Genomic DNA, 19456 nt, shown 5'->3' on the forward strand with positions numbered 1-19456 from the left:
AATAACCTAGTAGAAACGCTGTTACAGGTATACGATGTGAGAAAAAAAAAACAAATTATTTTATGAATTACTTAACAATAAAATCTTTCAAAAGTTTCATTTACTTTGAATGTTTATATTATTATATCATAATGAAATTAAAATAGTATTACTATATATGAATAATTAAATAAAAAATGTATTTTATTGTGTATACTTAATTCCTTGTTCTTTGTTTTCATTTAGAAGAATTTCAACAATAATTTTATATTTATTTGCAGTTAAACCTGAATTATTAGTAATATAAATTTAGTAAATTATAATTCAAGTATTTTTTAGGATTCATTGATGTAACTACTACTTTGTTTTTTATTTTATTATTTTTTTTTTTTTTACTTTTCAAGTGATTTTTAATAAGATTTGAAATATCATTAGTGATATCCTTCTTATTGTTGTAATTACAGAAATTATCTTTTATATCTTTATTAACTAATACCTTTAAGGAATTGATAATTTCCATCTTCATCCTAACGAAATATTATGTATGAATTTTTATATACGAAATATGAAATGTAATTATGCCTATTTTCCTTTTTGTCCATGACTTGGTAACCTTTTCCTTACCCATATATACACACTACCAATTCTTGAATAGTTGTAATACATTACATAGTTCCTTTTTACAAAATGCATAATCTTCCATTTAAAAAACTACTTTATACATAGATACATTCATCTATAAATACGTCCATGTATATATATGTATACATTATACATATTACGAAAGTACGTTACTTATTTTTGCGCAGTGCTATTTTTTTTTTTTTTTTTTTTACTTATTTTTATCCATTTTACGAATATATTTAAATGATTTCTTTTTTTCCCAGTACCTTTTCTCTTTTGTAATTCAGTTTAAAATATCATTTGTAAAAGTAAATTACGTATGCTCACATAAATGAGTATACCAATAGTATGTTGTTTTTATACTTTCTTTTTTTTAATTATTTTGGCTTTTTTTCTTATATAATAAAAGAGTTTACATTAACTAATACGTCTGAACATGTACACAAATTATTAAAGTTTTAATTATATACAAAAAAAAAAAAAAAGAAAAACAAAAAAAATATATATATACGTATGTATGGTTTATTTTTGCTTAAAAGTATGATTATAAACTTTCATAACAGGAGACTGAAGTTCATTTGTCAAATATGAAATTAAGTGAAATAAAGGTAGAATATATTTTTAATGTTTTTCATGTGATATAACACATAAAAATAATTAAACTTATATAAAAGGACAATTAATAAATACATATTTTATATGTGCGCTTGAAGATATTTTCTTCCTTTTTTTTTTTTTATTTATTAGCATAAATTTAATTTAGCTATAAAAAAAGCTTTAATAAATTAAAAAAAATTTAAACATTCTTTAATTGTGCCTATTGTATGTATAAGCGTATATGTGTATATGAATATACATGTATTTACTCTAGGAGAAATTTTTTAAGCATGAAGTTAAGAAAAAATTCAAAAAAATGTATCACTTAAATTTCAAGAAAAAAAAACATCCTTTTTATTATTCTCTCATTGTGTATTAAAGATAAACTATAATGTAAAAGGATTGTTAGTGATACCATTTAAGTTGGGAAAAAAAAAAAAAAGTGTATAACATTTAGATTTCTGAAATTGCTTTACAAACATGATAAATATTTTTAAAGTGTTTTTGAGCGTTAATGTACTTTTACAAAATAAATATTGTCACAAGTAAGGGCAGAAACGCCTTTAGAAGAAGCGCTTATAACCGTTTACATAAATTATAAGTATACGAAGCTTCAGTATAACGTATAAATATATGCCAAAAAAGACTATACAGGGCTTTTGACACTAGTTCATATGATAACAGTCATGCAATAAATTAAGATTAAATATTCCTTTATTTTGTGAAAATTATAAATAATTTTTTTTTTTTTTTGCTTTTTATAATAAGGGTAAATATATGTGTTGAAGTATATATATATTTTTATATATTAAGTTATATACATATTGATGCATTGGGTTTAAATATTTTATAAATTTTATTTTTCCTTTATGTTCCTCTTTTTTTTTTTTTTTTTTGCACTAAAGTGCAGGCATCATTTCTTATCAAATTTTTAATTAAATAATTTTTATTTTTAAGGTAATATTGCAATAATTATCTTTAATTCTTATGGTGATTTCTATATATATGTATTAACAAGATTATATAACTTATTTTTATTTTCTTTTTGTTTTGTAAGAATTTAGTGGTCTACTTATATATGCAGGTGTAATATTATTTTATTGAACTTTTTTCTTATAGGCTTTAGACTTCTATTAAGTTAATGTTGTTCTTCAATTTTTGTGTCTTAAATGTTTAATTTTACATCTAGCATAAAAACATATAGAATATATATTTTTTTACAAAATAAAAAGTTATAATCAATTTTTCTTTTTGTTTTTTTTCTCATTTTCATTGAATTAAACAATTACATTATTATATAACAATTACATTATTGTATGTACACGTCTATTTTTCTATATCTTATCACTTTTCTTTCCTCTTTTCTTTGAGGATGTACCCAAGGTCCTTATTCTGTATTTGCGCATATTTATAATAATCTTCATCATGAGTATATTACATATGTGATAAGAAAGACCCACGAACAATCAATAGGTACAATATTTAAAAATGTAACTTATTTTCTCCTTTTCTTACACATTAAAAATTTTTTCATAACATGTATGTATATGTATATATTTGTAAGTGTGAAATGTTGGAAATTATAAGGCTTCATATATTTTTGTCTTTATTTCAAAAACTATATTTTGAGGACGTAAAAACATAACTAAGATAAGATTCAATTAAAATTGTTTTAAAATGTAAGTTCATGGAATTCTAAAAAAAAAGGTTTTTTTTTTTTTTTCGTGCATTCCACAATTTACATTAATTTGAAGTAGCTAGGCTTAGTTTTATTATATATTCATTTACTATGTTTTGTTTAACTTTGTTATATTTTCTGTGGTTATATTTTTTATTGTTAAATTTTTTTTTATTTTATGTTTTTGTTTTGTTTTTGTTTTGTTTTTGTTTTATTCTCTTACAATTTCAATTGTATCGTACCTTTTCATACATTTTTTATATATCATATCTTGTTCTTATCAATTCGGTTTTTATAATAAAACAAACATAAGTATATAATTTTTTGCTACCTTTAAATTAAGAAGGCAATTTTTTGCAAATTTAAAAAAATTTATTTTTTTTAAAATTTTGCTTGTTATATATTGTGTTATGTTAAAAACATGATTTTAACTAACTTTAGTTCCTCCTAAGCAGGAAAATTAGTAACTGTTAAGAATAATGCAATTTTTTTCTTTTTTGCTAGGTTGCCCTTAAGCCTATATATATAACATATATGCACATACATGTGAATACATATGTATATTGCCGTTTTATAGATAGAACGCAAAATTAAAAAAATAATTAAAAAGATATTAATTTTTTTAATTATAACGTATATGATCATACGTGCATTTAATTTGTTCTTTTAGGAGTGTAATTAAGACACTTAGTTAAACATTAAATACGAGAAGATAAATAAATTGTACATGAGTTCACAGGGGAATAAAAAGAGAAATAATATATATATATGTATGTATATATATCTATCCATATCCATATATATATGCATGCTTATATATATAATCTATATTAATAAATATAGATAAATGCAAGTTTAATTAGAGCGAAAATATGAATAATTTTAGTAAACCGTTCAATATTAAACATAAGAATGAAATAAGTGAGTGTAAAAAGGGAAATATATCAGAAGTTGTTCCTAAATACACATTATTAAATAATGCGTCTAAATTATCAAAGGAATATAGTACTTTAAATATTGTAGCAAATAATAAAATTGATATAGACGAAATGTCGCTAAGAAAATTCAAAGGAGATGAACATATGCTATTATCAAAGAATGTGAATTACTTAGTTGGTACTACTACTGAATGCGCTTCGACGATAAATACTCAAAAAACTAATTTGGTTAATGTGTCAGTAAAAAATGATTCCTATAGGAAAAACGTAGGGAACTATAACAATGTGAATTTTTTATATAATCCAGGTAATTTGAATAATCAGAAGAGTTTGTACAATCGTCATAATATGCAAAACGTCAACATGAAGCATAACTCTAAGAACTATATATATTCTAGAGAAAAAGAAAATCCAAATAATTCTTCTGAAAATGAAAAAAGTGACTTCGAGCATAAGTACTTTAATACTTCTATAGATTATTTATCTAAAGTTGATGATAATCTAAATAAAAAATTTGAGAAAAAGAAATATTTATATTTTGATAGTAACATTCGAAATCGTGATAAAGTAAATAAATTAACGCTTGAAACACATATTGATAATGAGAAAGAATATAATAATATAAAGAAATATGTAGATTACCGTCCCATTTATAAAAGCGCGAAAAATGATAATTTACATAATTACAACTTATTACAAAAAACGAAAGTTGGAAGATCACTAAGTCACATCAATAATAATAATAATAATAATGAAAGTAAAAAAGAATATTCAGAAATGGAAATGAGTATAAATAAATTGATACATAAAGGTGGAATAAATAAAACAGATGGAATTTCATTAGAAGGGCTACAAAAAAGTTATAAAACTATGCAATTTGATGATCATAATGACATTAAAAATAAAAATACAAATAGAATAAAACAGTGGAATAGTTATGTTCGAAATAATTTAACAGACATGAAACAATGGGACCAGAAATATAATCATTTACCAAAAAATATGAATAAGACTCCTATTAATGATGATGAAAATATTCTAATTAGAACTATTTCATATAATAACATGAATGATAAAAGTGTAAGCAATTTAAATATGATGAAAAATGTATATAGTTCTTCCATTTTTTTTTTTAATGAAAATAATAAGGAAGAAGGGAAAAACATAAAGACAAACTCATCAAAAAATATTGTTGAAGAATCACAATTACTTCGAAAAGAAATAAAAAATCACGACATAATGAACAACACAAGCACAAGCAAATACTGCAACATAATATTGAAATCTAATATAAAATCAAGTGGACTATATGAAAAAAAAGCAATGAATGTTAATAAAAATGAATACCCTAATAATAAATGTGATAACCCATATTTGATAAATAATAGCAAATTTTGTATAAATACTGTTGAAAATAATAAGTCAAATAGCGGTTGTACTAGCAACTTATGCATGAATGATAACAGACAAAGATACTTCAGAAATAACTTCAGTGGAAATACTAACAAGTGTAATATTAGCTGTAATAATTACAAATTGTTATATAATGAATCAAAAAAAGAAGAAAATTTACTCTGTGATATTTTAAAAAATTCAAACGTTAGTGGTCAAAATAGTTTACATGAAACTCTAAATATGGTAGAATTAAGTAGTAATTGTATTAACAACAATACTATAAAAATATTAGATAAAGAAAAAGCTTCTAATAAAAAAAATAATACGTCTCTTTTTTATGTTCCAAATAAAGGATGTGAAGAAGAACAAAATAGAAAAGGAGAGTGGAAAAAAAGTAAGAAAAATTCGAACTGCCTAATTAGAGATATGGAACATAAGTATAATGGAAAAACAAATGTTAATATAGGTCATGACGATTTTTTATTAAATGGGAGATTAAAAAAAAACAGTAACGTTTTTATAAATCAAAATAGATGTTACCTTAAAAATAAAGGAGATGAAAATTATTACAGCTTAATGAGAAATTACAACGAATATTTTAGAAAAGATGACTTTAATAGAAATTACATATTAAAAAAACAATGTTCCCAAAATTTACACAAAAGTTGTAATATTACTTCAAACGATACTAACAACGTGAAAAATGATAATATTTACAACCATAGCTATAATAATTTTGAATTAATTAAAGATGGATATAGTGTTCGTAGACATAGTAATATAGGTAAAAATAACGAGGTTGTTATTTTGAAAAATGCAGAAAACCGGAATAATGATTTCACAGTTAATATGAAGAATGATAACGTTTATTGCACATCGGGTAGTTTAAGCAATAAGAACTATAAGGAAGGCAATAACTACGTTGAAAAAAGTGAAATAGTGGAAGAGCACAGTAATAATATAGAGAATGGTACTAATAAAAAAATAAATTATTGTGTAGATAAATATACAGATATAGGAAATATGGAAAATAGAATAAATAACAGTTATAGTGAACAGAAAAATTATTTAAATATTCACAACTACATAATTAGCAATAATGAAATGGATGAAAAAAATGAGAAAAAGTCAACTGCATACTATATGCAAAATTATAAAAATTATACAAAAAATCACAATCGAAATAAGATGCGCAACGTAAGAGTTCTTACAAACGTCATAAGAGGCGCGGCAAATACTGCTGCTGTAGGTTCTACTTATAATCGAAGTAGTAGTAGTAATCATAATAAAATTGGTTATGAGGGAGGTACAGTAATACAATTATCCTCTATGAATTCAAATCAAAAACGAAACATAAATCAGTCAGATCATATTAACACTAAAATTATCTTATCTAATCGCAACAAAACACAATTTAAAGATCCTTCTGAACATTATTATACAAGAAATTCTAATATATTGAAAACAATAGCGGATGACAGAAGTAACACCCTAGTTTTAGCTAGTAATAATAGTATAAAATATAAGAATAGTAATAGCGTCTTTAATAAAGAAAATGTAGATATTTTCTATAATTATGATGAAAATGGTAGAGGATTTATAAGAGGATTAGAAGGAGAAAATTATTATAATAGAACGGAGAAGAATGTTAATTCGAAAGAAGAAGTGCATGTACAACTAGTTACATGTAATAATCCATACATGTTGGACAATAACATAAACATACATAAAAGTAAAAATCAAAAGAATCAAGACGAACAAAAAGAAAAAAAAGAAAAGGAAGAAAAAGAAGAAACAATAAATAAAAAAGTAGATGAAGAAGAGAAATGGAAAGTAGAAATGAAGGAAAATATTTTTCTAAAAGAACCAATGAATGGTTGTAAAAATAGAGAAGCTGTGAAATACTGTAATATGATCAAGAGAGAAAAGGAAAGTAAAAGTAGTAATGATACAATAATAGAAGTAAATAATGTAAGTAACGAAAAAAATGATAGTGAAAAAAAGAATACATTCGAAGAGAATTACAAAAAAAAAAGGGAAGATATTATATTGAAAGGCGGTGATAGCGGCATGGTGGTTAAAGCAGAGAATGAAAAGGAAATTGAAGGAATTAATGAATCTAATATCATAAATGAAAAACAATCGAGTGAATCTTTCTATAAGTATAATGAAAACATAAATGATATAAAAAGAATAAAAAACAGTTCTTGTAAAAATAATGTAGAGAATAATGAAAAAAGTAGGGTATTAATATCTATTTCAAATGATATTTTAAAAGAACCGAAAAAGGGGAGCACAACTATAGAAAATAACAATAATAATAAGAATGATGACAGTGCTATCATTTTAGAAGTAAATAATTACACATATAATGAATACCACAGAAGAGTTAATTTATACAATTTAGAATACGATAAAAAAAATGAAAACAAATATATTATGAGTAAAAATATATGTAACTTAGGGTATAACGAAAAAAAGAAGAGTATTAAGGAACAATTAACAGATTCATATTCTTATCATTTAAATAATATGAACAAAAATACAAAACTGAAAAACAAAAAGAGAATATTGGGTATTAATAAAAATTCTTATAAAACAGGTGAGAAGCACACATTAAGCTCAAGTAACATTGAAAAGGAAGATGTAAAGAAAAAATATACAGTTGAAAATATTACAGACATGGACATAAAAAAAGAAAAGGAAGGAAAATATGAAAGTAATGAAAAGATTGGAGAAGAAAATAATGTAAATGAAGGAAAAAAAGAAGATATAAATTTTATAGGTTCAAATGGAGAGTGCAGATATCCAATTAGCAATGAATTATCTAGGTATAAAATGAATATTACAAAAAAAAAATACGAATGTGATGTAGCTGTAAAAGACAATACATATCTTGAAGAAGAAAATATTCATGATAAGGAAAATCAAATTTTTAATGAATTAAATGGCGTAAGTAATGAAAAGATAAGTTTCTTTGATACATGTGAGTTAAAAAATAGAGAAATGGATAATTCCTGTGCTTATAAGAATGATAGAGAAAAGTGCAATTTTTTAATAGGACATAGATTAAGCAATGCACAAGAATTATTTTCTAACAATTCGATTAATGATAGGAGTAAAAAGGATAATAATGCTATCAAAATAGAGAATAATTTTTGTGATACTAAAAAATGGGTTGGTAACTACACAACAGATGTAAATAATGAAAGAAATAATAGCAGTAATAACGATAGTTGTGAAAGTAGGTTGAGAGATAAAAACGAGATAGTTATAACAAATAAATACAATAATGCATCGGCAGGACTCGATTTTAAAAAAGAAAGCAAAAAAGGGAAAAAAGTAGTTCTTCCTTGGAACAAAGACAATATAGTTAAGTTAAACGGAAAAAATAAATCCATGAAAAAAAAAAATATAACAATAAATACGAAATTAGCTAGGTATGAAAGAGTACTAATACATACATGTATTAATAAATTGAATTGGAAAAAATGCATTGAGAATATAAATAAAGGGACATTTTATTGGATAGGATATAACATTAACGATTATGATCATTATAATTATATGAAAAAGAAAAAAATAATTAATAGAATTCCGTCTATGTACATGTATACAAAAAAAAAGGCACTTACATTTTTACTTTCTCATTTGTCACTTATTTTTCCTGCGTTATATGATTTTTATCCAAATACATTTGTACTACCTGAAAATAAAAATATCATAAAATATATTTTAAATAGCGACAATAAGGAATATTATATAATGAAACCTGATTGTGGTAGTATGGGTATTGGTGTTAAGGTAATTAATAAGTACAGTGATATTAATATTAATATATTAAATGGATATAATTGTTATATAATTCAAAAATATATTGATAATCCTTTATTGATGTATAAAAAGAAATTCGATTTTCGAATATATATATTGTTATTACCAGGAAAAAATTATCCTAAAATATACTTATCGAAAGTTGGGTTTGCAAGGTTGTGTACAGAAGAATATAAAAAAAAGAAAAGATATATTTGTAATACGTATATACATTTAACTAATTACAGCATTAATAAAGACAATGAAAAATATATAAGAAAGAAGAATATACATGATAAAAATAATAATAAACAATTATTAAGTGATGTTTTTATTTATTTAAAAAACATTGGTTATGATATAGATGATATATGGGGACAGATAAAAAAAATAACTTGTTTAACATCTTTAGCAATATATTCTTATATTAAGGGAAAGATACAATATAATTTTAATAATAATTTTTATTTTTATCAATTAATTGGATTAGATATATTGTTAGATAATACTGGAAAAGCATGGTTGCTCGAAGTTAATTCAAACCCTTCTTTAAGAATAGATTATATAGACCCAAGTTATACTAATTTTGAGATCCAATTAGAAAGTATGTTTGATAGATATGTAAAGGAGCCAGTAATAAGTGAAATGTTCTTAATAGTTTATCAAAAAATTTATAAAAAATATTTGAGAAAAAAGAGTAAAAAGGTTGTCATAAGTGTTAATGATAAAATTGAAAATAAGGAAAAACATAATATTATTTGTACAATTAATAATAAAAGAAGATTGCTAAAAATAAAATTGAAGGACGGTTTTTCGAATAATAGTTTTATTCATTTAAATAATAGTAGAAATACAAAAGGTTTAGCGGAAAATAAAAAACCTCATGATAAAAATAGTAATAATAATAATAATAATAATAATAATAATAAGAGCATCGGAAGTAACTGTTTGAATAAAGAGGATCCTCAATATTTCATGGACTACAATAATAAAATAAATAAAACGAATTCTTACATGTTAAATAATGGTATAAAAAAAAATCATATATTTAGAACTGCAGGAAAAAATTACATAAAAAACGAATATTCTGCCACTATTCCTAATAAGAATGGATATGATTCGACAAATAATTGCAGTAGTTATGGTTTAAAAAATAGTAACTTAAGTAATACTCATTTTAAAAATTTGATGAGAAAAAAAATTAAAATGAGAAAGAATTTATTCCTCAAAAAGGAAAATATGAGTAATGTTGATACCTGTGTTGATGAAAATGATATTGGAAGTTTCAGCTTGTCCAATAACATTGTCCAAAATGAAAAAGAAAATTTGCTATGCAGTGTCAAAAAAGGAAAGAACGAAGGGAATGAAACCAACGAATCAAGGGAAATAAACAAATCGAGGACAGTAAACGAAATGAACAAATTAAACGAATGGAATGAAGAAAATACAATGAATAATAACTTCCCCACCAAATTATGCTATAAAGATGGTATCTCTAGTTATATAAATAATAAAATTGGGAATAATTTTTGCAGGAATCACGGAAATGAAGAATGCAAAGGAAAGCATGATATAGATACTAATAAAAAATTCTCAAAAGATAATAACGCTAAATATGAAGGTATAAATAGTTTTTTTGAAATTGGCGAAAGCTCGTGTATCAACATGTATATTGACGATTACGATAATGTTGAAGAAAATTGTGAATATAAAAAATCAATAGTACACAAGACACGAGAAGCAAATGATAACAGTGATTACCTATACGACAGCTACAACAGTAACAGAACCATGAATCACATGGGAAGCAATTTTATAAACAAATTTGATATTAAAGATGACATTGAGTTAGCGAATATGGATAAAAGTGAACCACAAAATTATAATACCAATATAAACGAGTGCAATTCGTATAAGGAAGGCGACAACGAAAGGTTTAATTATGAGAACTTGTTTAGTAATGAAGATACAATAATGGAATCAAATATTTTAAATAAAGAAACATATGTGCAAATTGATAATCAAGATGATATTCATTTGGAAAAATTCTTAAATAATGATGTAGAAACGTGTAAAGAGATTTATAGAAATATTAGTGATAGTGTTTATAAAAAGAAAGTTGAAAATTTCATTATGATAAGAAGTGATTTATACAAATATATGAACTGCTTAAACGTTCTTGGTATTAGATATATTAATAATAATGACATAAAAAATGTTGATGAACTGTACAATAAAAATATTTCCTTTGATTTAAAAAAGACCTACACGAAAATAAGAAAAGATATTTTACACCCATTAAAAAATAATGTGTTAGAAAAAGATGTGTATATAAATTTAAAAAAAGAAACAAACAAATATTATAATGAAATGAAAATATACAACGAATGTTACTTTTTGTTTTATTTTATTTTAAACAAATATGATAATAATTTAAAGAAAAATAACAGAAAGGTTGAATATTATATTGACAAGAACACATTCTTATGTATGTGTGCAGATATTAAAATAAATAAAATAATTGAAAACATAAACATTTCTACGAAGAGTAACAACAGTTTATTTGAAATAAATAAAAATCCTCAAGAAAATCAAATGTATCAAATTGTTAGAGATATATTAAATAATAAGAACTCTAATAGTTGCCCACATGGAAAGGAAAAAAAAAGACATAAGAATAATGGAAACTATTCAAATAATTCAAGTTTTTGGAAAACAAGTGATTTATCAAATGATAATTCATCTGAAGATAATATTCTTAAATGCAAAAATAAAGGGGAAAAAATAAATAGATCTTCTTCATTACGTTTTAAAAAAAATCATTTAGAAAAAGATGAAATATTGTCAAAAAATTATAAATTAATGAATTATAAGAAAAACAATTTTTCATTAAATAAAAGCAGAACAAATAATAAATCTTATTACTCATCTATGTTTAGCCCATTTACCTTGGTTCCGACTTCGAATAATTTGATGAATTTTAATACAATAGGAATTAACAGTATGAACAGTAGGATTAAAAGGAAAAAGAAAATGAACATTTATGATCTAGAATATTTATTTACAAGACAAGTATTTTTTAGTAAATATATTAACAAAAATCAAGGTTTAACGATTATTGATTTCTTTTTATTAATGCAGCAAGTGGCTCTTTTAATATTTCCATACATTAACCACTTAAGTGCTTACAATGTTTTATACCCTTATAATAGCGTAATATTTGAAGAGCTAAGCAATCAAGAAAATAATACATATACAAATAAAACTAATAATAAGGGAATTAATAATGAAAAGAAATATATCACGAATAAAATAAATAAAGAAAAGGATGTAGATAATAACCTTGGCTTGAAAAAAGAAAATAAAACTAATGTGATTAATTCAATAAAAAAAGATAATTCAATTGTTTCTGAGAAAAGAGGAGAGTTGCAAAATCCTTTGAATTCAGAAATTAATAATTTAAATTATAGCAATAATGGGATTCACAGTGAATATTCGAAAAAAAGGAATAATTATTTATGGCATAAAAATATTTGTAGTAACATTTATAACTTGTATGAATATATTCAAATAAGTATTAATCCTACCGTAAAAAATATTTGCTTGGAAACTTTTTTAAATTTTATTTTTAATAAGTATGGAATAACTCATTCTTCTTAGCTGAGAAAGGGTAACATATACGTGTGATATATATATTATGTTTTCTATTCATTCGGTATTTAAAGGTGATACTTTTTTTAGTTTTTCTTTTTCCTTTTTTTTATTTTTTTTATATAAAATTATAAACTTTTCTGCAATAGTATTTCTAAATGCTTTGTATTTTTACAAGGTTTGATCCTTGTCTTCCATTTATTTTTGATGAGTTTTTATCTTTTATTTTTTATTCGTTTGCATCTTGTTTTTGTGTATTTTTCCTTTTCCTTTGCTATCATATAAATTTTTATGTTTATTCTTTTTATTTTTTTTTTCACCTTTTACCTTATTTTTTTTTTTTCTCTTTCCCCTGTGCTTTTATTTTTGGTTACTAATGATTTTTAGTTGTTTTTTGTTTTAATAGTTAGTTTGTTGTTTCATGTTTTAATAGTTTGTTTGTTGTTTCATGTTTTAGTATTTTGTTTGTTGTTTCATGTTTTAGTATTTTGTTTGTTGTTTCATGTTTTAGTAGTTTGTTTGTTGTTTCATGTTTTAGTAGTTTGTTTTTTGGTATTCATTATTTGTTATTTACCTTATGTATTTTAAAATTGGTATAAAGCCTAGTTTTTAAAAAATAATATTGTGAGAGCTAAATGGAATTTTTGTTTTTTATATATTTCAAGTTAGATAAAATTTTTTAACCTAATTTTTTTTTTACATTACTATTAGTTTATATATTCATTTTTATATTTTTTTGTTTTATTAAAATGGTTTATTTGATGTTATTCTGTTAAATTTTTGCAAAATTTATTAAATTAACTAAAAATATAAGCTTAATTTGTCAACTCCCCATTAAGGTACTTTCAATATATTACTGGGGGTGAATTTTTGTTTGTGTAATTTTAAAGTTCTTTGTACTTTTAGTTATATATATATATATAAGCATACATGTATTGAATACATATATTTTTTTTTCTTGTTTTAATTTGTTAAAAAGGTATTTCCCGCATAATATCAGGCATATAATAAGAACAAAAAGGAAAAGAATCCTAAATTGTTCAAACACACCTCAAAAGAAAGCAACAGAGAAAACGAATAAAATAATACTTACGTAAAAAAAAAAAAAGGGAATAAATGTCCGTGTTTTTAAATTATGCTATAAAAGGAAATTGGTGAAATTAATAAAAAAATAATAATAATAAGTAAAAAGTACTAATTCGGTTTTATGGTCGCAATATTGTCGAAATTAACAAGTAACGTTAACAAATTTATAAAACAAAAGAAGTGTAATATATATTGCAAATGTATTATATTTTTTCCCCATTAATATTATATTAAAATTACACTGTACAGGAAACTTATGTTCAGTTTATGTAACAGTAAAAAATAAAAAATTTTTAAAGAATAAAGAACATGAAAGAAGTTTTTATTTTCCCATTTTGAACATGTACACTTAAGAATAGATCAAAATATTCTCTTGCACTTTTTTAATAACCGATTTAAAAAAAATATATATATTTATATATGTAAATTTAAATGCGTTTGTACATTCGTTAATGGTTTCTTTTTTTTTTTTTTTTATCAGAATAAAAGGATACTTTCGAATAATGGAATTGCTAAAAAAATGCATACACGCACTTAATTATTGTATATAGGCAATTTTACTGCAAATAGATCTGAACGTTTTGTGAATTCTTAATTTAAACGCAATTTTTTATGTTATAATTCCTTATATTAATTTTTTAAGAAAAGAAAATGATAATAAACTAAATAAAGGCTTTAAAATTTTATTATTGATTATGACAACTTTTTTTTTTTTTTTTTTTTTTGTTACACGAAATTGTTATCTTCAATTTTGACAACTGTAAACACATAATTTACGGAATTATATTATTTATTTGAAAATAATTTAAGAATATTAAAAAAAGAAAAAACCTTTTAAAAATAAATTATTAAAGTGTACAAATTATATAACGATGGATGAATTACATAATATAAGTCTGGGAAAGGCATATAAAAATTTAAATCGCACACAAAATAGATCAAAAGAAAAAAGTTTCTTTGAGGATGTAAATGGGAGAATACTGCATAATAATGATACAAATGAAATAATATATAAAGAAATAAATAATGTTTATGTTGAAAATATTAATAAGAATAGTGAGGAAACGAATATTAAAAGCATAAGCACAAATTTAAAGAATGTTGAAATGGTTGAAAAATCTGAAGAAACATGCAAACCTTTATATATTAATAAATCGGATAAATTGACATCAGATAATGCAAAAAAAAAATTTTTATTTAATAGAACTAAAGATGAAACAAGTTGCTCTAGTTATGGTGAGGGAAAAAGCAATAATAATGATCATGATAATGACAATGTCAATATAGAATATAAAATAATAAAAAAAAATGTAAGTTGTGCCATGAATAGTACAGGTTATGAAAATATTAATAATAAATGTAATGGAAAAGGAAACTCTACAAATCCTAAATTAGGTGTTGGTAATAAGTCAAGCGAATATCAGGAAGAAAAACAGTCACAAGGACAACAAAAGGATCACGCACCTTGTAATGAATTGGAGAATGGTGATGATACCTCAAATAAAAATGACAGTAAGATAGGAAAGAAAATGAAATATTCCAAGAAAAATAAGAAAAATTCAACAAATGAAATTATAAAAGAGACAACTCTTATGTCAGTTAATAACAATAAAAATTTAATAATGAACAGCAATATGCCAACGGCGCATGATGTAAAATTAAATGATGATAATTTAAAAACAAGTGCGAACAAGATAATTAATAGGGGAAAATTATATAGCAAAAAGCATAAGAGTAAAGTAAATGAAAAGATAATTGAGGAAAAGTTAGGAGTTGAAAAAGAAGAAAATTGTTTGAACCAAATAATTAATGAAGAAGGTAAATATAAAAATAAGAAAAACAAGAGAAAAAAATTTACTGAAAATGTTAAAAATAAATATGACGTCGATCCATACGAAAATATAAACAGGAAAAAAAAAAAAAAAAATCATAATTCCCTGGATGATGAAAATGTGGAGAATGCGCAAAAAAGTAGTAACAAAGTAAATGACAAAAAAGTGTGTACAAAAAATAAAAAGTACAATGATAATCTTGTTCCAAAAAATGGATGTGAAACAAACAAAAATGGAAGTAGTGGGAGAAGTTATTATGAAACACGTTCAAAAGAGCAAGTGCTAAAGGATGATAAAAAAATGAACGAGGTTGATAATATGAATAATAAATTAAAAGGGGAAGAAATGGTGATGAAAAAGAAAAATTTATATAAGAAAAAGGATAGCGCTAGCTCAAGGGAATTGCCTGGTAATAAGAATATATCAATAATAACTAATGAAAATGATGATGGTCATGTAAAGAAAAAGTACGCAAGACTTTTAAAAAATTTGAAAACTAATTTATCAAGTAAAGTTATAGAACAAGAAGGCGAAAAAAGAATTAAGACTTGGGGAGATAAAATAACTTTACAGCAAAAAATTAATTATTTTATAAAGAATAAAATTGCTACAAGAACGGAATACAAATATGGGAAGAAACCAAACACTTTATCCATATGTAATCAATTTAATTTATATAATCATTTAACAATGTTAAATGATTTTAACAGATTGCACTATTATAGAGCGGCGATGAGATGGACAGGACACAAAGATTTATGCGAATCGTATAATAATGCCATGTTGAGTCAAGAAAATAGTAATAGGAATTCTTACTATGTTAACAGCATGAGTTATACATCAAAAATGAAGAACTCAACAAAAATGAACAACAGAAACTGTGGAGAAAATACGGTTAGCGTAGTTAACAAGGAAAACATAAACAATATAGGTAAAACGATAAATATACCAAGTATCAGAGAACATAGCTCAAGTAATGTAAACAGTGTTAACAAAATAAATGAACCATGTATTTTTTTTGAAAGTAATAAGGAATGTTATGTATATAATAAAAACATAATTGAAATAGGAACAGGACCATTATCCTTGTTGTCTATTAATGCTATTTTAAATGGTGCTAAACACGTAGATGCTTTGGAAGTTAATAAGGATGCTTCTGATATGGCTAAAAAATTAATAGAGGGGTATAATTTAGAAGATTTTATTAAAATTATAAATTGTTATTCTAAGTTGTATGTATATAGAGAGGAAGACAGTCAAAAACGGTTAAAAAAGAGGCATTCTTTTTATAATTTTTTTGATTATGATATTGATGAACAATACAGTAATAATTTTAATTACGATTTAATAATAAGTGAAGTAATCGGTGATTTTGCTTCTCAGGAGGGAGTAGCGGATATATATTTGGATTTACATAAAAAAATATTTTCTTACAGAAAATATCAGGAATATTTGAATAATTGGGGTGTATATAATGGGAATAATAACGGAAAAAACTGCGGAAGTAACAACATGTTAGTAATGGACAATCTGGTGAAATCGAAAAATAACGAAAAATGTGGAAATAATGAGAGGGTAAAAATAAGCGAAAATAATGAAAAGAGCCTTAAAATGGGGAAAAAGATCTCTTATAGAGAATTTGCAGCTGACGAAGAATTATACAATACGGAAGAATTTTACAGTATGAATATTAAAAGTATTCCATATAGTGTTACAACATATTATTGCCCAGTAAAATTTCCGCATTCTGATAACATAATATATAAGAGTGATAACTATCCTGAGAGAACAATTATTAGTCCACAAAATAAATTATTGCAATCTGTTATGTTAGAATGGTCTAATTTGACGTTAACTGAAGAAGAGAATGAAAGTAGCAATTTCGGTAAATTGGAATATTTATATTTAGAACAAAATGTAATTAATCAAGTTATACAAAAAAGAAGTCGTATATTTAAGATTCAAAAGAATGGTCCATTTTGCGGTTTTTTAATAACTATTGATGTTGAAATTCGTAAGGGGGAGCATTTTGGCACGAAATATGGGACTTGTGATAGTTGGTATACAAATATAGTTTTATTAAAAGATGAAATAAATGTTGAAAAAAGCGATTTAATAATTAATAAAACTTATGCAAATTTATTAAATTATAGTGAAAATGTTATTGACAGAAAAACAGTTTTAGTGTCAAGACCATCATATATCTTTTATGGTTATATTTTAAGATTAATTAAAAGTAGTTATTCTTCAAGTTCTTCAGATACTGATACAACTAATTATAACTATGATAAAAAATTTAGTGGAACAAATGATTTTTCTAATATAGATAATTATATATATTTAGATGACTCAACGATTTTATTATTAGATCAAATGAGTTTTCATGAACAAATGTTATCATTAGATGTAAATAAACACAATGATAAAAAGGTTCTTATAAATAATTCGCTTAATCTAAATAATTTAGAATGTTGTCCTGATAATGATATTAAGATAAAGAAGAGTGATTTCACGGGAGATAGATCAAAAATGTTATATGAAAAAATTAGAAACAGCAATGAAGGGCAATCCAAATTTGATGGTAAATCGTTAGAGGAAGATTGCAGTGAATATGCTAATTATGATCAGAACTCATTACGCAGTAGCTGTATTAGCAGATATGTATATTCTGATGTAGAAGCAGATGTACATGGAAACAGTTATATTAGAGAAAAAAAAGTTGAAACAAAATTGAGTAATGGAACATCAAAGAACGAAAATGAATTAATAAATAGTAGAGGTACAAATAAGAAATTAAGTAACAAACTGGATTATTGCAAAGATAAAGAGTTGGAAAAAAATAATAATGCCTCCACCATAAACAAGCAAAGGAAAAAAAGTAAAAATACAAGAGGGGATAAAATAGATTCAGTAAAACTTGAAAATAATAATAGTAGTAATAACATAAATAAAAACTTAGGGAATGTATTAAAAAAAAAAAAAAAAAGAAGTTTTGTGAATGAGAAAAAAAAGAAAGAAACGCAAAAAAGTGAAAATAAAAATAAGAACATGTCCTCCAAAAGTAGGGAAGAATACGAAAATGATATATCAGATATTACTAATAATTATAATTTAAATTCGAAATTTTATTATGAAAACTTAAAAGATAAAATTATAGTTTATAAAAACATGAAGTATAAAATGTTGTCTTTTTATGAACCTGTAATTATTGATTACGACGAACAAGCAACGGTTATATATAAAAAAGATGATATATATAATAGAAAAGAAAACAATGTGAATAAATTTGTAAATAACGTATACCAATAAAGCTTTAATATTGGTTGAAATGATTATTTTAAAAATATTAGTTTTTACTTTTTTTTATCATAAAAGTGATGTGAGTTGTATCTATGCCCATGGAACATTTTTTTTTTTTATTTAATGAGATATTGCATTATTCCATTTTTGATTAGAGCAATTAGTTCCATTTTTTTATATTTTTTTGCCCAGCACATTCCATTGACTTATATTTTTTAAGGGAGTTTTATATGGATATCCTATTTTTGTGTAATATGCAGTTAGTATAATTTTTTATTTTTCCTTTTCTTTAAATTTTGATGATTCTGCAAAATATCAGTAGCATTATTAAGAGTAGGAATTAAATGTTTGTTGTGTTTAATCTTACTTTATTTTTTGCCTTTTGGGTATATATATATTTTTTTTTAAGTTTAGCCCATACATATAATTTATAAGTTTTTTATTTCAATTTCTAGATAGTGTCTCCTATTTTTATATATGTTTTAAATATGTGCAAAGTTACACACTGTAGTTAATGTATATATATTTTGTTGCAGGAAAAAAAAAAAAGATGATAAAACTGA

General features: G+C 23.5%; 2 protein-coding genes across 2 annotated transcripts; both read left to right on the forward strand.

Moving 5' to 3' along the window:
• Nucleotides 1–3750: 3750 nt before the first annotated feature.
• MKS88_003060 (tubulin--tyrosine ligase) lies at nucleotides 3751–12684 on the forward strand (the record flags this gene model as incomplete). The annotated part of the gene is made up of 1 exon (XM_067216120.1): nucleotides 3751–12684. The coding sequence occupies one exon, from the start codon at nucleotides 3751–3753 to the stop codon at nucleotides 12682–12684; it is 8934 nt and encodes a 2977-aa protein (XP_067073631.1).
• Nucleotides 12685–14633: 1949 nt separating this feature from the next.
• MKS88_003061 (uncharacterized protein) lies at nucleotides 14634–18902 on the forward strand (the record flags this gene model as incomplete). Its single annotated transcript, XM_067216121.1, has 1 exon — nucleotides 14634–18902. The coding sequence occupies one exon, from the start codon at nucleotides 14634–14636 to the stop codon at nucleotides 18900–18902; it is 4269 nt and encodes a 1422-aa protein (XP_067073632.1).
• Nucleotides 18903–19456: the final 554 nt, after the last annotated feature.

This window comes from Plasmodium brasilianum, chromosome 9 (assembly GCF_023973825.1).
Source record: "Plasmodium brasilianum strain Bolivian I chromosome 9, whole genome shotgun sequence".
In the NCBI taxonomy this organism is placed as follows: domain Eukaryota; phylum Apicomplexa; class Aconoidasida; order Haemosporida; family Plasmodiidae; genus Plasmodium; species Plasmodium brasilianum.